The sequence below is a fragment of the Drosophila albomicans genome, unplaced genomic scaffold, assembly GCF_009650485.2.
Source record: "Drosophila albomicans strain 15112-1751.03 unplaced genomic scaffold, ASM965048v2 utg000051l_pilon, whole genome shotgun sequence".
Classification (NCBI taxonomy): domain Eukaryota; kingdom Metazoa; phylum Arthropoda; class Insecta; order Diptera; family Drosophilidae; genus Drosophila; species Drosophila albomicans.
In genome coordinates this window covers 88927-110723 of record NW_026263670.1, presented here as the reverse complement: position 1 = coordinate 110723, position 21797 = coordinate 88927, and the positions used below count along the sequence as shown (strand labels likewise).

General features: G+C 40.0%; 1 protein-coding gene across 2 annotated transcripts in view; it reads right to left on the bottom strand.

Annotated features, from left to right (window-relative positions):
- Positions 1-19435: 19435 nt before the first annotated feature.
- The window catches only part of LOC117573244 (autophagy-related protein 2 homolog B), a 65148-nt gene continuing 62786 nt past the window's right edge, over positions 19436-21797 (bottom strand). For both annotated transcript variants that reach the window (XM_034256299.2, XM_052008376.1), the window contains 2 exons: positions 20862-21005; positions 19436-19781 (listed from right to left, as the gene is read on the bottom strand). In XM_034256299.2, coding sequence (XP_034112190.1) covers positions 19551-19781; positions 20862-21005 — 375 coding nt within the window. In that variant the 3' untranslated portion in view covers positions 19436-19550. The remainder of the gene's footprint in view (positions 19782-20861; positions 21006-21797) is intronic.

Sequence of the window (21797 nt, the reverse complement as noted above, 5' to 3'; positions counted from 1 at the left end):
TTATGAGTCCACATCATGGTATGGCAATGGACCACCAGCAAATGCTCAGCCCCAAGAAACTTAAGGTGTCTCAGGTGCAACGAAATTAAGCTGCCAGCAAAACGAAAAGAAAACTTATTTCAGACTATAAATCTTACATTCAACAGATTCAATGAAAAACAACTAAGAAAGCTACAGTCGAGTGTACTCGATTGTGAGATACTTGCTACCCATTTTGAATAACAGAAATATATTTCGCGGTATTTTCCTAAAAATATACCGAATATACTGGAAAAAATACTAAAAATATACCAAATGGTATATTTGGTATATCGATATAGTACCGCATTTAAAATATACCATAGACGGCACAATATACCAGATTGTCAGCCAAAGCATCTAAGACCCCTAGTAAGTAGGCGTTTTTGCCCATACAAAAGTATTTCTTTAATAACTTCGACAATTTTTATCTGATCACAACCAAATTTTAAATCATCATAACTACTATAGTAATTATTGTGTATATCAAAATTCGCAACTCTAGCTTTAATTTTAAAGCTTGTGATTCGATTTTTTTGATTTGCGGGGCGGAAATGGGCGTGACAAAATTTGAAACAAACTTGATCTGCGTGCAAACATAACAAATGCTGTCGAAAAAAAATTATAGCTCTATCTCTTATAGTCTCTGAGATCCAGTGTTTCATACGGACAGACACACAGACAGACAGACACACAGACGGACATGGCTTTGATTTGAGGGGCGGAAGTGGGCGTGGCAAAAGTTGAAACAAACTTGATCTGCGTGCAAACATAACAAATGCTGTCGAAAAAAAATTATAGCTCTATCTCGTATAGTCTCTGAGATCCAGTGTTTCATACGGGCAGACACACAGACGGACAGGGCTAGATCGTCTCGGCTGTTGACGCTGATCAAGAATATATGTAAACAGGTCACTTCTGTTAATAATAAGTTTAGCGATCCGGCAGCTCATGCACTCTGTTAAATATAAAGAAGAACAAGAGTTGCGAACGCACTTCACTCCTTGGAAAGTCGCGAAGGAAAAAGTCGTAGTTGATAAAATATAATGCGTAGTATTGTTCACTCCAAGTTATCACGATTAATAATAAACAATTAATTTACATTTAATAAAATACTTTACATTTGGGGGCTCAACCGGTCGATAAGTTTGAAAAAGTTGTGGCCGATTACGATGGAAAATCGATACCAGTTAAAAAGTGGTTTGAAATTTTCGAAAGAAATGCAGATGCCTACGAGCTTTCAGAAAAGCAGAAATATGTTCAAGCCAGAGGCAAGATGGTTGGAACAGCCAAGCTATTCCTGGAGTCTGAAGATGTGATAGCTGCACTTGGGGACATTGAAGATATTGCTGTAATTAATCACATAGTAAATGGACTCGACATTAAAAATGAATATAACTACAGTATGTTGCGATGTAAGTCACTTAAGTCATTGAAAGAAGAGTTTGAGATTTACGATAAGCTGAATGTGAATGAAAAGAAGAGTGAGCAACAGAAAACGAATGTTAACAACAAGTAAATGACGTCAGCTGGTAAAAAAGATCATTGCTATAATTGCGGTTCGACAGAGCATAAAAGAAAGGATTGCAATGCCAGCACAAAATGCTTTAGTTGCAATCAAGAGGGTCATATTTCGCGTAATTGTCCTACAAAAGTTGAAAAAGTTAATAAAGTTGTGTACGAGAACAGCCGCACAAAAAGATAAAAGTCAACAATCTTGAAGTAGACTGTCTGGTGGACACAGGATCGGATGTGACGTTGATAAAGGCAAAAATCGTAGATCAAATAAAGAACGTAGAGCTTACTAAGACTGCCTCAGTATTGCGTGGATTGGGCAACCAACTGGATGTTTCAACGCGCAAGTAGTGGTCGATCGGCTGTCAACTGACCAAAATTTTATTGTTGTGCCTAGCAATAAAATGGAATACGATGTACTGCTAGGGCACGATTTCATCAATAAATTTCGCATGGTTGCTGACAAGCGAGGATATACTTTCTGAATATGGAAGGAAGCTCGATGCATAATGATGAGTATGAAGTATATAATATTTGCGAAGTGTCTTCTTTTACAGTTTCGCCAAGTATCGGAAGCCTGTCGAGCAGTTGATAGAGGACACCTACGAGAAGCCGCCGCAAGTTGTTAAACAGTGTCCTGTCGAGCTAAAGATAGTGCCAGATGGAGTGGTTAAGCCGTTTCGCCATCCACCTGCTCGGATATCACCAGATGAAGCTGCCGCTGTACAGAAGCAAGTAGAAGAGTGGATTGATCACGGAGTCGTACGCAAATCGTCGTCAAATGTTGCAAGCCGAGTAGTTGTTGTTAAAAAGAAGGACGGCACACTGCGAGTATGCGTCGACTACAGAAAACTTAACAGCATGGTACTGATGTATTGTTTTCCGGTGCCACTGATAGAGGAAGTGTTTGAGAGTTTGCAGGCTGCACGTTGGTATACGATAATGGATTTGGAGAATGGCTATTTCCACGTGCCAATTCAAGAAGAAAGCAAATGGATGACAGCTTTAATGACACGTGAAGGGCTTTACGAATTTAATAAAACGCCGTTTGGTTTTAAAAATTCGCCAGCTGCTTTCATAAGATTTGTTCAGTTTGCATTCCAGAACCTTAGAAAATCTGGAGACATGCAGCTGTACATAGATGATATAATCATATACGCCGAGTCGCCTGAGATATGCTTGCAGAAGACCAGACGAGTTTTGGAGACAGCAGCGCAGTATGGCTTAAAAATTAAATTCTTCCATTTAATTCAGCTTTATGCAGCTTTATGCAAAACAAAATAAATTTTCTGGGCCACACCATTGAGGCTGGTAAAATTTGGCCGGGAAAGGAGAAAACTGTAGCAGGCAGCCATTTCACCACGCCGAAGAATATCAAAGCAGTACAGTCATTTCTGGGATTGACGGGATTCTTCAGAAAATTCGTTTGCGGATATGCTCACATTGCACGCCCGTTAACTGATCTTTTAAAGAAGGGAGCAGATTTCCATATTGCTACGGCAGAGCTACAGGCGATGCAGCAGTTGAAGGATATACTGACGAAGGAACCGGTATTGCATATTTACTCAAGAGATGCCCCGACCGAGCTCTACACTGATGCCTCTAAAGACGGTTTTGGAGCTGTATTACTGCAGTTGTTCGAGGGCAAGATGCACCCGATTAACTATTGGAGTAAGAAAACGACAGACGCCGAATCAAAAAGACACATCTATTACTTAGAGGTCAAAGCAGCCTATTTAGCCATCAAAAAGTTTAGACCCTACTTGCTGGGTGTTAACTTTAAGCTGCTGACGGACTGCGCCGCATTTAAGGCATTTAACAAAAATACAGGAGAACAGCACACGAAGTTGGTCATTTTTCGACACAAAAGACGATGCATGCTATCCATCAGCAATTCTGGAGAGTAAGACAATTAATTTGATCTCTAATTGCATAAAATGTATAATCCACAGCAAGAAATTGGGAAAACAAGAGGGTTTTCTAAACACGATCGACAAAGGCGATGCTCCCTTACACACATTACATATGGATTATTTAGGTCCCATGGATGCATCTGCTAAGCAATATAAGTATATTTTGGCGGCAGTAGATGGATTCAGCAAGTTCGTATGGCTGTTTCCAACCAAGTCGACTGGCCATGAGGAAGTTGTGAAGAGGTTGAACGAGTGGTCCAATGTGTTCGGGCTGCCCCAGCGTATTATTACGGACAGGAGAGCAGCATTCACATCGGATGGATTTCAACAATTCCTTGACGAGATGAAGGTAGACCACGTAAAGACGACGACAGGCGTGGCAAGAGATCTTTTACTGCAGATGTTAGAGGAGGAGTTGGTCTGTCAATTCAACAATGAGCGTCAAAAGCAACGTGAGGAGGCGGGACGAAATATAGAGCAGACACAGCAGGTCTACAAACGCAATTTCGACAAGAAGCGCCGGCTAGAGCAGACATATAAAATTGGAGATCTTGTCGCCATAAAAAAAACGCAATTTGTCGCCGGACGTAAGCTGGCAAGCGAGTATCTTGGTCCATACGAGATAACAAAGACGAAGGGAAATGGGCGATATGACGTTCGTAAAGCAGCTGATGTTGAAGGGCCTAATATCACTGCTTCTAGCTGCGACAATATGAAGCTCTGGAGGTTTGTGATGGACAACGAGGAGTTACTGTCATCTGGGACAGATGAAGAAGATCAGGAGGGCCGAATGTAAACAGGTCACTTCTGTCAATAATAAGTTTAGCGATCCGGCAGCTCATGCACTCTGTTAAATATAAAGAAGAACAAGAGTTGCGAACGCACTTCACTCCTTGGAAAGTCGCGAAGTATTAAGTCGTTGCTGCAGAAAAAGTCGTAGTTGATAAATACATATATAAAGTTATCACGATTAATAATAAACAATTAATTTACATTTAATAAAATACTTTACATATATATACTTTATAGGGTCGGAGATGCCTCCTTCTACGTGTTACATACATTTCCTGCCGGCACAAAGTTATAATACCCTTCTACCCTATGGATAGCGGGTATAAAAAAAAGCTCTGTTACGAACAATATGTGAAAAAAGATATGTATGTATATAAAGCTCACTTACATCATTCTCCAGCGACGAAAGATCTTTCTCAGCCGGTGATATGGGTGTTTTGTTGTTGTTGTTTTGAGCTGTGGAGCAAAAGTTTAAAGCCTTGGCCAAAAGCTTTCTACTCGAATGGTGATCTGAGCTTTTATGCCAGATGTTCCATTGTTTTGGTAAACAAATATAAATTAAATTTTAAAATTGCAAGTCTTCACAGAGAACAAAAGTATTTACGGACAAGATATATGAAGGACAACTTATGGTAACTAATGAAGTTTATTTACATCTGATACATACATAAATTCACAACACAGTTTTACATTCAACATATATACTTGTACGAAAACAAGACATTAAATGAACAAAATAAAATAAAAAAAAAACGCACTAAGTAAATGGCAGAAGGCCCAAGAGAAATAACGCTGATATATACTAAACAACAAAAAACATCTATAGGCACGGACATCAGCTTCGGAGACACTTATGACTTTTGTTGTACGGTCGATTGCACCAATACACCAGTGGTAACGCTGGCGTTCTCCTTGTTATGCCTCTTGGAGACAACTTCCAGGTAAATTTGAGGTGGCGGCGGCGCAGTATCACTGGAAAATCGCTCCTCGTAATTGCTGGCAAATTGAAGAAATTGGCCTCTCGCTATCAGCTGATCCGCTGCAGCTTTCGAAGCGGTAGTGCTCAAGCTTTCAAGGCTTTATCGCAAGCTTTTTGCTGCCGGGTGACGATGCGGAGTGGATGATTGGTTTGGTGGCTTAACTTCGTATGAAGCGCCTACACCAACAACATCCAAAAGATCAATTTGAGGCTGCGTGCCGTCTGATTTATAAATAAAAATCAGAGCATTACTATCATATATGTAATATCTGCCGTGAGCAATATTTACCCTGCTTTTTGGACGGCACCATACAAAATTCCAAAGATTCTCTCCGCCTGTCGCCTCTTTTTTGTTGGCCGAAATGGAGGGGTGATTTCTCACAATTTTTTTTTTGCACTATTCACTATTTATTTAATTGTGTCACTTTTGTCTTTTAGTTGGCGATATATACAATATATTTTTTTTTCTACACTTTGTGAGCATTGCCACGCCAAAATTAACAGGTGACTTGCGAGAATGAATGACCATCACGAATGAATAAATATTATATGTGCCTTGTCAAATGGACATTAAACTTTGATGCATTCTTATCTTCCCATTTTCTTTGTCATTCACTGCCTTAAGATGCATCTATCGCTAAAAATCTGTAAGCGATGTTGTCAAGCCACACACACAGATGACGCTAATAAATTTTTGGCTAACAAAACACAATTATCCTAAAAGTATATACTAGCACTAAACATCTAACATTTAACTAACAAAAATTGGATATTTAACATATACATATAAACATAACTATATTTGGCGTTTTCCAACAGCCAAAAAACTTTGCCTACTTTTAGGCCCATCCAATAAATGATTGCGGTCCAAGCCAACACTACAAACTTAAACGCTGCAATCGGTTATCGAAGTTTGCCAGCAATGCAAGGTTCACAGACACGGCAATCTCTTCGTTTTCCATTTGGCTCCATTTAGTTGTTAGTTCCGTAAGCATGCGACTTGCATGAACAGCCAGACTCTCGCCATCAGTAGGTCGATTTGATAGCATATTAAGAAATATGGGTGCTGGTGTTTCTATAGTACGAAGCGTTGCATAAACAATTCTTTAAACTCAGGCCAAGTAATTTCAGCGTAGCACACTTGCGAAAGCTATTGCGAAGAGCTTCCTTCTAAAGCTGAACTGAAAGCCATAACCAACGCACTGCTTCTCGATGTGTTTTCTTGTAAAATTATTTCGACAGTTGTTCACCAAGATGATGCGTTGGCGCCTGGTTTGTCTGGGTTGAATTTGAGTAGTTGCACAGATTTGTTCTGTTCTGCATCAGGTACCGTGGTTTTGATGGCTCTCACAAGTTCAATTAAATTTTGATTTTGTAACTCCATAATGGCACGCCATGGTCGTTTCAACATTGAAGGCAGATGGCCACATCCCACTTCTGATGTCGAATTATGATCGTTTTCCATTACGTTTCGAGATTTACACAAGCGACGACGGCAGTACACTGTCCTGTCGTCCGAATCGCTTCTATGCCTATGCCTTCGAACCAGCGACGAGACGCTGTCGCCCCGCAATAAGTGTACTTGTCAAAGCGACAAAATGCAGACCACCAATCACAGCGCAAATAAAGGATAATGCAATCTCACATGCCCACTCTCAATTACGCAGCGTCAATGTGCCGAAACGCACTTGCAAGTACGCAGTGTCAATGTGCCGAAACGCAACTGCAAATACGCAGTCTTTATGTGCCGACATATATATATATATATGTACACATGTAAACAAGGATGAATAGATTTAAAAAATATTTTTATTTTTTTTTTTTGAGAACTTTGCTTTTATTTATTGAATCTTCTTCTTAATTTTGAGACTAACAATAAGTTTACGAATCTTAACATTAAAATTTATCTAACAGTGTGTTAAGACTGCATTCTGGTTGCGCGTCCCTCAAGTCGGTCGCTGGTCATTGCGACGAAGACGTGATTGGTTGCTCAACCTTGTTAGACCTCTCGCCAGGTGGTTAGGGTGCAACAGTAGCTTAGTAAAGTACTTTTTCTTCTGTTCTGCGATCACTTCTTTGACTGGTAGAATGTTTAAGTCGCGTTGTATGTTTTCGTTGCGAACGTACCACGGTGCCCCGGTGATGGTTCTCAAGATCTTCGACTGAGCTCGCTGGACTATGTCAATATTACTGTTGCTGGCATTCCCCCATAACTGGGAGCCGTACATCCATATAGGTTTTAGTACCGAGTTATACAGCAGGACTTTATATTCAAGGCTAAGGGGAGACCGAGCGTTGATAAGCCAATGGAGGCTGCTGGCTTTTAGCTTTATGTGTTTTCTTTTGGCTTCAATGTGCCGGCGCCATGTGAGTCTTCTGTCGAGGTGTACTCCTAGACATGTCACTTCGTTTGCTTGCGGGAGTAGAGTGTTGTTTAACGTTAGCGGCGGGCAGTTCTGCCTGTTTAAGGTGAATGTAACGTGCTTGCATTTTTGTTCGTTCACTCTAATTCGCCAATCTGATAGCCATTTTTCAACATCGACCATGTGAAGAGCTAGCTGCGCAGTTGCTTGCCTCGGGCATTTTGAGCGGCTAAGAATAGCTGTATCATCAGCAAACGTAGATGTTGTTATTCGTGTGCTTATCGGGAGGTCTGCTGTGTAGAGGACGTATAGTGTTGGCCCTAGCACACTACCTTGAGGAACTCCAGCTCCAACAGTGAAATCATCAGATATAGCACTGTTGCATATCACAACAAATTTTCTGTCGTAAAGGTAAGACTTTAAAAGCTTATGGGTGTTGCTGGGGAGCGTTGTCTTGATCTTGTACATTAGGCCTTCTAGCCAGACTCTATCAAATGCTTGAGAGACATCTAAAAATACGGCAGTACAGTACTCTCGTTTTTCGAACGCGTTCCGAATTTCTGATGTTATCCGGTTGACCTGCTCAATTGTTCCGTGCTTTTCGCGAAACCCAAATTAGTGTGACGGGATTCCTTCCTGGAGTCTTACGCATTTTTCAAAGAGTTTAGATAAGCATGAAAGTAGGCTAATAGGTCTATACGACGTGGGGATTGTGTGGTCTTTTCCCGGCTTTGTTATCATTATTATAATTGACTTTTTCCATCTCACTGTATAGTAGCCAAGTTTTGCGATGGCATTGAAAAGCTGGGTGATAGTGCAAACGGCGCAATATGGGAGTTCGATGATCATTTTGGGAGTTATGTGATCGCAGCCCGGGGATTTTTTCGGATTCAGTTGATTTTTGATGATGCTAACTATTTCATTTGGGCAAAATTCGATTGGCTCATGTTGAAGCTGAGGCTCATATGGGATAGTCGGCAAAGTAAACTCACTTGTGGCAGGATTTGGTTGAAATACATTTTTGAGGTGGTTGGCAAACGTGCTGGCTCTGTCTGCATCACTGCGCGCCCAGCGTCCTGTGGGATTTCTAATAGGCATCACGGTTTCTATCAGTGAACTCAGAGTTGGGTGAGCTCCCCATAGTGAGTTTTTTGTACTAGAAGTACACAGTTGCTCTATGTAGTGGCGTTGGACATATGCTTCTTCTTGTTGTGGAGCTTTAGTAAGTTCACGTGAGGCATGTCTTAAACTTTGCTTAGCAGATGGCGATCTGTGGAATTGCCACTCTCGACGTAAGCGTCGCTTTTCGAGGACGAGCTGCTCGATTTGTAGATTTGTCTTCTTTCGATTGCTTTGTGTATTTATGGTTTGAGGTGTTGAAGCTTGGGCTGCAGAGACAAGTACAGACTCCAGTGAATTAACAAAGCTGACTACGTCGGCTTCATTGTTGAGATGGGGATTTAGCTCAATGTGTGAGCTAATATACTTTCTGTACTTAAGCCAATTGGTTTTCTGTGAGGTCAATTTTAATGATTGTTCCAATGTTCCTGGATGCCGGAGTAGAATAAACAGTATAGGCGAGTGATCAGATGAAAGATCCGGAAGGCATTCGGCGCTTATCAGATTTTTTGGAATGTTTTTGGTAATCGCAAAGTCTATTAAATCGGGCAGTTTCTTTGGGTCTGCCAGCCAGTATGTAGGTGTGCCAAGAGAAACATAGTCGAGCTTGTTCTTGGCGTTGATAATGGCATTGTAGAGCTGCTTTCCTTTTGGAGTCACGAGACGAGATCCCCAGTGAGTGTGCTTGGCATTGTAGTCTCCTGCTGCTATGAAGTGGTCTCCTAGTGAATTGAAAAACTGCATAAACTCATCTTCAGCTATAGTGAAGCGAGGCCAGTATTTAATTTTATATTTATAGATGTGGCCTGTAGGTAGTTTTTAGCAAATTTGTTATGATGGTGGTGTTTAATACGGCTTCTGATTAGAATTCCAGTCCCACCATGTGCTTTACCGTCTGGATGATTTGTTCCGTAGAAAGTATATCCTCGTAGTTGAAAATTGAATTTGTTTGTAAGGTGTGTTTCTGAGAGCAGCATTACGTCGATTTGATTGTCGAGTAGGAATTGAGCTAACTCAAGCTTATGCTGCGAAACGCCGTTAGCGTTCCACGTAGAGATCCGTAGGGGAGTCATTATTTGGATTGTTGTGTAACCAGCATTTGAATCAATAGATTTTGGTTTTGCATTAAATCTTGCATAGTTGTGCGCATAAATGACATAAATTCGGTTAGGCTTTGTTGTAAGCTGCATATCATAGCTTCGAAGTTGCTTTTTGGCTGCTCCGGTGATTGATGCTGCTGAGCCATGTTCGGTTCTTGGTATGCTGATTGCAGAAATGAACTTTTTGGGGCAGGGGTAGCCGGTCCTCATTTTAAAGCGCTTGCATATGTCACACTTTTGTCAGAGTTTATAGGTCCTAGTGAGGATCTGGCTGCAGTCGAGAAGAAGACTTCAGGGTTTGATCTGGAGACTTTCAATGTTTTATTTTGGGTGCGTGCGGTAATTCCTTTCTGATGGATGCGGCTTTTCGGGCTGGGCAACCTCTAGCAGTGTGATTGCCACCGCAGTTGCCGCACTTTTTCGAGTTGCAGTCATCTTTGCTCGCTGGGCAGTGTGCGGAGTCATGAAGCTCTCCACAAACTACACACACCGGGCGCAGTTTACAGTATGACCTTGTATGACCATATTTTTAGCAGTTCGCACATTGTACCGGACCATTGCGTTTGTGCGGTTCCTCAACTGTAATTCGGCGGTGCAGCAGGAACTGAAGATTATATATAGGGTTCACTTCGTATTTCTTCAGGGGCCTATTTTCTGGCTCGAGCTCAACCTTTAAGAGTGGCTGCGGCTTTCTATCCCTGTTAAGGATATTGAAGACTGCCTTTGCGCTAAATCCCTTCTCTTGTAGTGCCTTTGTTATCTCTGCAGGCGTTACTTCGGATTCTATACCCTTAAGTACGACTTGCAAGCCCTTGCTGCTTTTAAGCTGATACGTGTAAAAGTTCTTTTTATTATCGGTAAGATATTTCGATAATACTCTGTAATTGTCTTCAGACTTCATATGAACTTTTGTTTCGTGAATGTTGCCCTTTACAAGGGGTATAATGTGGAAGCTATCCTTGCCAATAAGCTCAATAATTTTGTTGACGAGAACATTGGAACTTTTTTCTCGTATATAAATAGGCGGAGGCTTTGTCTTCCTTTTCTCGACTTGAGTAGATTCGGCCGCCTCAACCTCATAGGCGTCTGCCAAGATTTTGAATCGGTTAGAGTTCATGTCCGTTTCTATTGCAGCTAGGCTAGCATTGCCACGGGTTATTTTGCGTTGAGAATTTAGAGGGCTCATCTTCCTTTTAATTTTAATGTAGCGATCCATACCAGTCTGCACAGCCGGCTTAGTAAGTTCATTGTTTTTGTTCTGTTTTTCGGGCAGCGCGGCGACAGACGTAGTAAAGTTTGCGCTAATAGCTGATGATGTCGTTAAACGCGCTGTCGATACAGTTGCGAATGTTGTAGTTGTTATGGTTAAAAAATATATAACACAAAAGTCTAGAATGAGAGATTTAAAAGAATTACGAAATTTTACAGATTTAACCCTTTCGGGACGGGGTTTTATTTCGAAAACCAAGATAGTTAGAGAAAATCCTTTTTCAGATTCTGAAAGATGACTAAAAATAATTATGTACTGCATTCTTGGAAATCCTGAATTCGTCCTTTTATCCTGGGACATATAATCCCAATCCGTTTTTTGGGTGGGATTTAGAATCCCAATACATAATTTGAGCGGGATATATAATCCCAATACATAATTTGAGCGGGATATATAATCTTAAAAAATTAATATAAAACTCATTTCGAAACGAAAGTTTTATTTGTAAATAACTGCTGTGTAATGATATTAATTATTCAATGTATGATAAGGACCAAAACAATCGAGCACAAAGGTGTGTTGCAGCCTGAGCACATCATTTTTGTCCGTTTTTCCTGGCCAAGTGATGTGCATCGTGCACAGCGTCTCCGATTGCCTTGATTCACTGGCAAGTGGCCTCCAATATTGAGAGCATTAGATCTTGACCGCTTGGGAAGTCTACCTCCCCGTGGTCTTGGCTGTTTGTCCATATTCTTTTTGCCCTCGGAAATCATATTTTCTGCTAAGGGAACTAAAAATTCTTTGAAAGGCAGCTTTTTCTGTTTTTGTTCATTATAAATGATCCATGTGTTTGTTACAGAAATCATTAAAAGCTTGTAGAAAACTTTTTTCCACCACTTCTGCGATTTGCGGTTGAAATCGTACAGCCCTGTCTTTTGATCGGAAATGTCAACTCCACCCATTATTTTATTATAATCGCTGATACTTTTTGGGCAGTCTAATAGTTTTTTAGTGCCATCCCGTTGTTTCCGCTGAATTTGCTCAAGGATTGGCTCATGGCAATTGGAAACTAAGAGCACTTCCTTGGAGTCCATCCAGCGAACTGCCAAAATGCCGTTTTCATTGAGCTGAAACTGGCTATCACCCTTCATCAATTTGCCAGAAAATTTTGGAGTATTCTTTCTGTTGGCCATATATGTTCCAATTGCTGGACGGCCGAGTATTTCCAATAACTTTATGGAAGTAAAGAAGCGATCAAATGCCAAGCAAACATCAGGCATTGTGATCTAGTTTCCTTTTCCGTTCCATCTAAAATGTTGATCGGGATTATATAACCCACTCAAAAAACTGGTTGGGACTATATGTATGTCCCAACCAAAACATAGATTGGGATGCTATGTCCCACTTTTATAAATTCATGTATAACTTACATTATAAAAGTGATAACCACCTCTAATGTTATTAATTGTTTAGAACAAATATTCTTTTCCTCGATTATGCACTAAAAGTGACCACTTACTAGATTTTACGTATATACTGTGCAAATGTTTTCATCGAACTGACGAAATTTGACCGATGTTGTGAAATTCTTCAGCGACTTGTGCGCACACGAAGATATTCACCGTTACTTTTTTGTTTACATTATGAAATAGACACTTAAAACTGTGTTTGGGATATTTCACAAGTGCTCTAGCATTAAAATTATAGAAAATACGATGCAATGAAAAATTTTGGGACGTATTGTCCCAGTAGTCCCGAAAGGGTTAAGAACGGAGATGTTTGAAGATAAATACATATTTGTTTAAAATATTTGGCACAAACAGTGAAGCTAAGTATATGGCTTTATTTAAAGCTGTCAGATTTCTTTGGTTAGGATCACTTAACTATCCTGCAGAACTGGAGGTGTCGATTGGCCATGGGTAAGTGCTAACCTCGCATCTCTAAAAAATAAACGATATTTTAAAAACTCACGTTGCCTTAAAGTAATAGATGTATCCGACTTATTAAAATAAAGAAAAATTAAAATAAAATAAAAACTGTAATTGTAATTGTAAATTTTTTTTAATTTATAATGGCACTGTTTGTGGTATTTTATACTATGTAACCGTTGTAAATAAACTTCATTAGTTAATATAAAGGAATCCTACATATATCTTGTCCGTAAATACTTTTGTTCTCTGTCAAGATTTGCAATTTTAAAATTTAATTTATATTTGTTTACCAAAACAATGGAACATCTGGCATAAAAGCTCAGATCACCATTCGAGTAGAAAGCTTTTGGTCAGGGCTTTAAACTTTTGCTCCACAGCTCAAAACAACAACAACAAAACACCCATATCACCGGCTGAGAAAGATCTTTCGTCGCTGGAGAATGATGTAAGTGAGCTTTATATACATATCTTTTTTCACATATTGTTCGTAACAGAGCTTTTTTTGTATACCCACTATCATAGGGTAGAAGGGTATTATAACTTTGTGCCGGCAGGAAATGTATGTAACACGTAGAAGGAGGCATCTCCGACCCTATAAAGTATATATATTTTTGATCAGCGTCAACAGCCGAGACGATCTAGCCATGTCCGTCTGTGTGTCTGTCCGTATGAACACCTAGATCTCAGAGACTATAAGAGAGAGCTATAATTTTTTTTCGACAGCATTTGTTATGTTTGCACGCAGATCAAGTTTGTTTCAAATTTTTGCCACGCCCACCTCCGCCCCCGCAAATCAAAAAATCGAATAATAAGCGTAATTTTAAAGCTAAGGTTGTGAATTTGGATATATATAATAATAACTATAGTAGTTATGATTCCTGAAAATTTGGTTGCGATCAGATAAAAATTGTCGAAGTTATTAATGAAATACTTTTGTATGGGTAAAAACGCCTACTTACTAGGGGTCTGAGTTGCGTTGGCTGACAATCTGGTATATTGAGCCGTCCATGGTATATTTTGAATGCGGTACTATATCGATATACCACATATACCATTTGGTATATTTTTAGTATATTTGCAGTATATTCTGTATATTTTCAGAATAATACCGCAAAATATATTGCTTTTATTCAAAATGGGTAGCGGATATCTCACAGTCGAGTACACTCGGTTGTATTCCGTTCATGTTTTCTTTGGTTGATTTATTTGCCGTTTCTTTATGTATTTTAGTTTAAATGAATTGTTTATAATGTTTATTATGTGCTAGTAATTTTTCAAATTTGGAACCATGCAGCGTTTGTATAAGGAGGGTTGAGTGACGACGAGCTTCTCTGAGGGATCCTCAGATAGTTATATATAAATTGATATTTACGTTGGCTTTGCAGGATCATGGTAGGGTGGGCGTCTGCACCAATGAGTGCACCGTAAAGGAGAAGTGATCCAAGTCGAAGGTAGATCCCTAACTTGTCTTTCCTCTAGTTTTCTTTCAACTCTTTTGTTTACTGTCCTGATATGTCCCTTTTCCTTTTTCCCCCTCCAACTTAAGTACGAGAATTTTTTTAATAATATAGTTAATCTACGGAAGCACGTAGTGGAAAAGATAATTTTTCTTTGCCCACACCCATCCGACCAGACAACAACCGTAGCGATCGCGTACGCCTTTCTTAGCGCTACATTTACACCAGCTTCCCTCAGCGAACTAGCATCGTTGTACGCTACATATATCAAACTTGAAAATCCAATTATAATCTATGAAGACAATAAGGGATGTATTATTATAGCAAACGACCCCTCAGTCACAAAAGAACAAAACATATTGATATTTAGTATCAGATTTGCGAGATAAGCTGGGACTGCTTCATCACGAATTCGCTATAATCTAGTTTAAGTGTTGTTATTGTATCAAATTATTTTGTTTATTAATTAATATAATTTCAAATTGCTTTACAATTCCTTAAACAAAAATAAAATATGTTAGAAAAATAAAAGAAAATAGACAGAGGCATTAGAAAATCGTCAATACGATCATTTTGGCCACTACTGTAAATAAAATTAACGTTCAATACAAGGGGATCGTATTTTTATATATATTTGTATATTATTTAAATTTACAAACTACACATGCTGTCTGAATATATTTATCTGATCTAATGCAATTATGACACTTTTGCAGTAGTCTCTCAAAAGGTAAGATCGAATTTTTATAGTTGATTTAATTTGATTCCCTATTTAGAATGGTAACAAACAGTTAAACCTATTTAGACTGGACAGGATTATTAAAAAGTTCCGTTAAGTAGAATCTTTCGCGGCATAATTCCAAAAGCGACTATTTGGTTCTGAAAATGTGGCTTTTTTTTTGTCAATATCTTGGTTTACTTATCGAAAATAGTGCAATATTGGTGGAAATCGACTTATTACTCCACCTTTATATTGCGGCAATAATCTCGAAATATAAAAAAAAAAATGTGCATGTATCGGGATTTGAACCCGATCACCACAAAATGCCGTGCTTGCAACCTTTCACTAGAGCCAACACAGTAATTATGCAGGTGCTATTTAACTCTAGGCATCTAAGATAATTATCAAAATCAATGCGTGATTAATTCTTACCATTAAAAAAGAATACAAAATTTTGTTTTCCCGACCGGGACTCGAACCCGGACACTCCAACATGTTGGGCTTGCACTACCACCAGAGCTACCGCAATGCTTGCCTGGCAAAAATTCTCTACTGAACCCTCCCCGAGGGTGCTGGATGGGTAGGATCTGTATTACCTCATTGTCGTCGTGTAGCAGATCTCTAATATACGCCGACGTTTCAGGTACTGCCGATCCTAACTGAGGGCTCTGCTCCTTATCTTTCGGACATCTATCTGTAGGTAAGAAACAGAATCTATGGTACGAAGTGTCTGGCGGCAGACTGAAAACGTCTCGGATGGAGCATTTTAAAAAACCAACTGGGATGTCAGCCCGAAAGACGGTGGAAGGCGTGACTGCTACCACCCGCGGGCACGGGAGGGAGAGATCCGCTCTGCGTGTCGCCAGTGGTCACACCTCCGATGCGGCGGGTGCAGGCTAAATCAGTTGTAAAAATAATGTCACAATCAACAACTCGAGGTTGATGCCCGCGGGTGCCGTGGTCTTAGCCGACTCGGACCAAGTGAGCACTGCGTCAACCTCTACGGTGGAGGAGGAACGTCATCCTCTTCAGTCAGCTCGGCCTATCGCCAGCGCCTCCAAGGTTGCGCAGCGGGGCACGGGTGGCTGAAGAAGAAGGCCTCAAGGAGAGGCTAGCTGGGCTATTGCGTGGATGCGTGAAAGCCAACTTAGCCCCCTCCCAAAAGGCAATAAGGTGCAGACTGGTTCTGCCAACTCGAAGGTGGAGTTCACGGAAAGCAAGCGCCAACGGTCTGCTGAGAGTTCCAAGCAAGGGGCTCCAGTGAGCAAGAGGCTGGGAGCACTTGACTCCACCAACAATAACACAGACAGTAACAGACATAGACAGAGAGCAACGGTTGCGAAAACCGCCAGGCGGCATCTCGACGTTGCTCTCATTGACAGAGGGGACTTTAACGGGAAAATGTCTGCAGAACGGTGGCGGTTGACCCATAGCAAGCTGGTCGACACACTGTTTGTTAGGATGGAGAGTGCCCCAGACAGCCCAATGCCTACTTTTGAATGCATGAGCTGGATGAATGACTTAAAAATACTAACATGCAAGGACGATCCAACGTTGCTTTTGTTGAAGGCGACCGTACCCAAACTGGACGGCTTGTAGGAGGGGGCCAAGGTCGACGTAGTGGATAGGAACAACATTTAGTCCATACCGAAGGCTAAAGTCCCTATAGCCATGCAGGGCAAGCGAGCGCTTCAGCTGCTTAGGAAACAGAACCCGGCCATGCCGATAATGATTGGTTAGTGCTGAAGGTTGATAAACCTTTACCTAGTGGTGGGCAGCACGTGATCATTCAGATCTTGAGGTCTTGAGAGCATGACCGACGCCACCCTGCACCTCAGCCTGACTGACGAGACGGAGGAGGTAGGGGAGGAACTGTACATGCAGACGGGCCCCCCGCGAGCTACTCCTCGCCCTAGAGGAAGAGTACCGTGGTAGTGGAGCTGGAGAGCTTTGAAGGATGTATGCTGCTAGCATCCTGCTACATGGCCCATGACGCACTGGCTCCACCTGAAGAGTTGAGGAGACTGGTGGACATGGTCTGCTCCTCCAATAAACATTTAATAACGCCCACTATAGCGTTTGGGGAAGTCCCGACATAAACGAAAGGGGTGATGCCCAAGGCGGGCAAATGCAGTCATGTGGTCCCAAATGACTTCCGGCCAATCAGCCTAACCTCTTCCCTGCTAAAAACTTTGCAGAAGCTACTTGATTTACACATCAGAAGCAACTCACTACATCTGTTGTCTCCAAATCAGCATGCGTACACTAAGGGCAAATCAATTGAGACGGCTCTTCATGGTCTTGTAGCCTCCATTGAAAAAGCAGACCACTTTAAAGGATATGCCGACGCCCTCAACCTCTTCACCGACGGGTCGAAGATGGACAACGGAGTCGGCGCGGCCGTATACTGCCCCAACCCAGTTTCCAAGGCGAAAGTCTTCGCCATAGGTAAGGCTGCAGAGGTGGCTCGGGGTATACAGAACAATTACAACTCTATTAACATCTTTGTTGACAGCCAGGCTGCAATAAGATCAATGTCCTCAGATGTGGTCAAGTCCAAAGTTGTCCTGGACAGCAGAAGAGTAATAGAGTCGCTGAACGCATCTGCGGTTGTACGTATCAACTACTATCCTAAGCCACCAGGGCATCGAAGGCAACAAGATCGTAGATACTCTTGACAAAGAGTGGGTAGGGTTTGATTTCGGTAACATGTGTAATGTGCCGTTATCCCTAAGATCTCTAGGCAGGGAAATTGAAGTACGCTCTAGACTTCAGTGGAACGCGAGCTGGTGCAATATCAACTCGTGCAAAACTGGAGAGCTGATGTGTGCTTCAATTAATACCAATTTAACAAATTTCGTCATGCAGCTTTCAAGGAAAGACTAACTGGCCACTGTCTGTCGGCTGTCCATGCTGTAAGGATGGGCATCGCGAACAGTGTCCAGTCCGGAGTCAAGGAACCACTTGAGCATCTGCTTTGTAGATGTCCAGCGCTATCCCGGCTCCGGATGAAATACCTTGATTCACCGTGTCATAACGAACTTAGTGATGTTTCTCGGCTACCACCTAGGATGCTGCTGGTCTTTGCCAAAAATGCATCCATACTACTCGACTTCTGAGACGAAGACACCCTCCACCGGTACAGCTACAGACCTTTAGCAGGGGCGGCCGGTCCAACCTAACCTAACCCACCACAATGCTTATGAAGCCGCTATTTAATTCTAAGCATCTAAGACACGAGCAATTGTTGTCGTGTTTATCTGCGCTGCAAAACTACACATGCATACACATACCAATAAAGGCGAGCATGTAGCGGGCGTTTTTGCCCATACAAAAGTATTTCTTTAATAACGTCGGCAATTTTTATCTGATCGCAACCAAATTTTCGGGAATGACAATTAATATAGTTATTATTATTGTATACACCAAAAGCTCTAGCTTTAAAATTACGCTTTTTGTTGATTTACGGGGGCGGAAGTGGGCGTGGCACAAATTTGAAACAAACTGCGTGAAAACATAACAAATGCTGTCGAAAAATAATTAGAGCTCTATCTCTTATAGTCTCTGAGATCCAGACAGACGGACATGGCTAGATCGTCTCGGCTGTTGACGCAGATCAAGAATATATATACTTTATAGGGTCGGAGATCCTTCTACCTGTTACATACATTTCTGGCCGACACAAAGTTATAATACCCTTCTACCCTATGGGTACCGGGTAGACGAACATGTCTATATCGTCTTGGCCGTTGACGCTGATTGAGAATATATATTTTAAGAGATCGGTGATGGCTCCTTCCACCTGCAGGAAATGTAGGAATATTAGCTGTTGCATAATACAATGTAACACGCAGAAAGTATTAAAGGATTTCAAACTAATTGTGAGGATGATTATTAATTTATTAATAGGTGGCACTAGAGTTAGTTTAGATGTAGAATTTTGAGCAAGTCTTTCCGCTGCACCTCGGCGAAACAAAAACAAATGCAGTTAAGTCGGGCTTGAAATCCTAATTTTTGAGGCCAACTTTTAACTATTAAACCAGTGCTAACCTACACCACACGAGTAGATCTTAACATTATACTTGTGCTGAAATATTTTTAAAAGCCGTACTTGTTGAAGGGTATTTCAAATAGTTGAATAACTATCACCTTCTGGCTTGCGCACTGTTGTAGCATCTCTTGAGAAACTCATAAGCTTGTTGCAAATAAGACAATTTTTTTATCTGAGCATCGAGAGTTTTTTATATTTCGTTTTGCATTTTTTTGCCATTTACATTGACCCAATTTTATTCTTGAGGTAAAGAAAAACACTACTCATTTCCCATAAAAAATCACAAAATATATTTTTGTTATTGTAAAAAGTTTTTGACTGCTAACATTTAAAAAGAGCTATTATTAATTATAAAATAATAATAAAAATATAATATACTTTTTAATTTTTCTCGTACTTCCATTTATTTTTGGCTTCACGCTTCGCTTCTGGTACTAGAGAGCTTTTAGCACCTCCTAGTATATTAGTTGTAGCCTGAGTAGCTAAAACAGCCGGGCAAACGACCAGTTGAGGTATTTGTCTGACAACAGCACCAACAGCGCCACTGTAACCCTTTTGATCATGCTCCACAACGGCAGCCTCCATTAATGTGTTTGCGGTTTCATTTATTCCCTATATGTAGAAAAATATATATTAAAAAATGATGTGTAGGAGATTCGAGTATGACAAGAGTTTTGTTAAAGACTAATCGTTATTATTTAATACCCTAATTAGTTTTATATTTGGTTCTATTTTTTCTTTCTTTTTTAATTTTCTTTTTTTTTAGTTTTTGTTTTTTTTTCTTTTTAAGAGCTGAAAGGCAAACTGAAATAATATTAAAGTTAAAAAATTTGTAATAATCAACTGATATCCATTGATATTGCACATTTTGCGATAAGTACTCCAAAATATTAGTCAAAGTACCGCCACAAGTTCAGAATCATTGCAAAATCGTCAGTGATAAGGGAATGATGCATACGATCCGAATATTTATGGATCCAACGATCGCATCTTAACAGAAAGTTAAGATTGATAGAATTCGCCTAATTGCAAAGCAACCCTGTGCATCAGATGTTATGGCATTGTTTACAATTTAAAATGTGACAAAATCGAATTCACACAGTTAGCGATAAGAAACGCCCTTGTGAAAACCCATTCACATTTTCGCTTCATCAGTTCGAAAAGTGTACACTAAAAATAAAGAAAACGTTTTATTTAGACTGGGCTGCACCATTAAAAATTTCTGAAAACTAGAACATTACGCCTTCATCTCCTAAGCGGTTGATGAAGCCGCCTCAACAATGATACGACAATGATTCTGAAAATGTGGCAATATTTTGGCTAATATTCCTATAAATTAATCGAAAAAAGTACGATATCTATGAAAATCAGTTGATTATTCAAACTTATGTGAAATTGTTTAAAAAAAAACAAAATATGTATGTGAAAAATTAAAAGGTAGTAAAGCTACGATCAAATTTATCACTTTGTATTGCAATATGATCATACCAGAGATAGTAGCTTAATATTATGCAAAATGGGAAAAATAGTACAAATTAATCAATATCAAATACAACTTATATAAACTTTAATTTCAACACATAATATAAAATCGCAATTTTTATGCAGTCCCACTTGGTCTAAATAGGGTACTACTGATTTACAATAAAAAAAACAATAATCATAGTTTGTTAAATGTATATCTAATAATACCTCTTTTACGATTGTATAAGCATTTGCGACACCCTCACGTAAATCCTTTGGGCGGCTATGGCGTTTCTTTCCAACTTTTGGTTTTTTTCTTCTGTTTAATGATGGTCCTGCAGAAAGCATGTCAAACGTGGTCTCTGCGGTAAACTGGAAAAAAAAGCATAAATATTTATTTCTTAGATGCACAGTTCCATATTGACGCCTTGAACATTTGAATGCATTTAATATAAAACAAATAAGAATGGTCTAGTTGAAAAAATTCCATTCCTCCTCAATATTTATAATTTGGTTACAAGTTTCTATTTCACAATTAAAAAAAAAATTTGGTTGCAAATAAAACTAAGACTTATTGACGACACGTATGTATGTTCGTAAACACTCTAGTTTAAAAAACTACTGGTTTTATTTTGTCGGCGTATATAGCAGAGACGCATCTCTCTGCATATTTCCTATCGCAGAGGTAAGACTCTAAGATTTCATCACTAACCATATAATACATATGTAGATACACCAACTCTTGAAGCAAAGCGTATCATTCAAAACAGTATTATTGCGACCCCAGAAGAGCCGAGCGCTGCGATTAGTACTCCAGAGCCTCTTCGAAACAGTGGGTGAACTTTGCTATTGTTCGTATGTGAGCTGGTTATCTTTCTCCACGAGAGTCTATGCTTTCTGGGTGAGTGATGTGACTATAGATCAGATAAAGAAATGAAGCTTATCAAAATCCGAAGGATGTTTTTCATATTTTCATGTCTTGCATAATCAAAAAAGTGCGACTTTGTTTTATAATAGCATCCTTGTTTTGTTTTATAATAGCATTATAAAGTGGTTTCAGGTCAGGATCTCCAGTGTGTGCTTGGCGATAAACATACCTAGTAAGTTAAAATAGCCTATTAACTTTATACGAATATTAAAAACCAAAAATAACAAAATATGGTG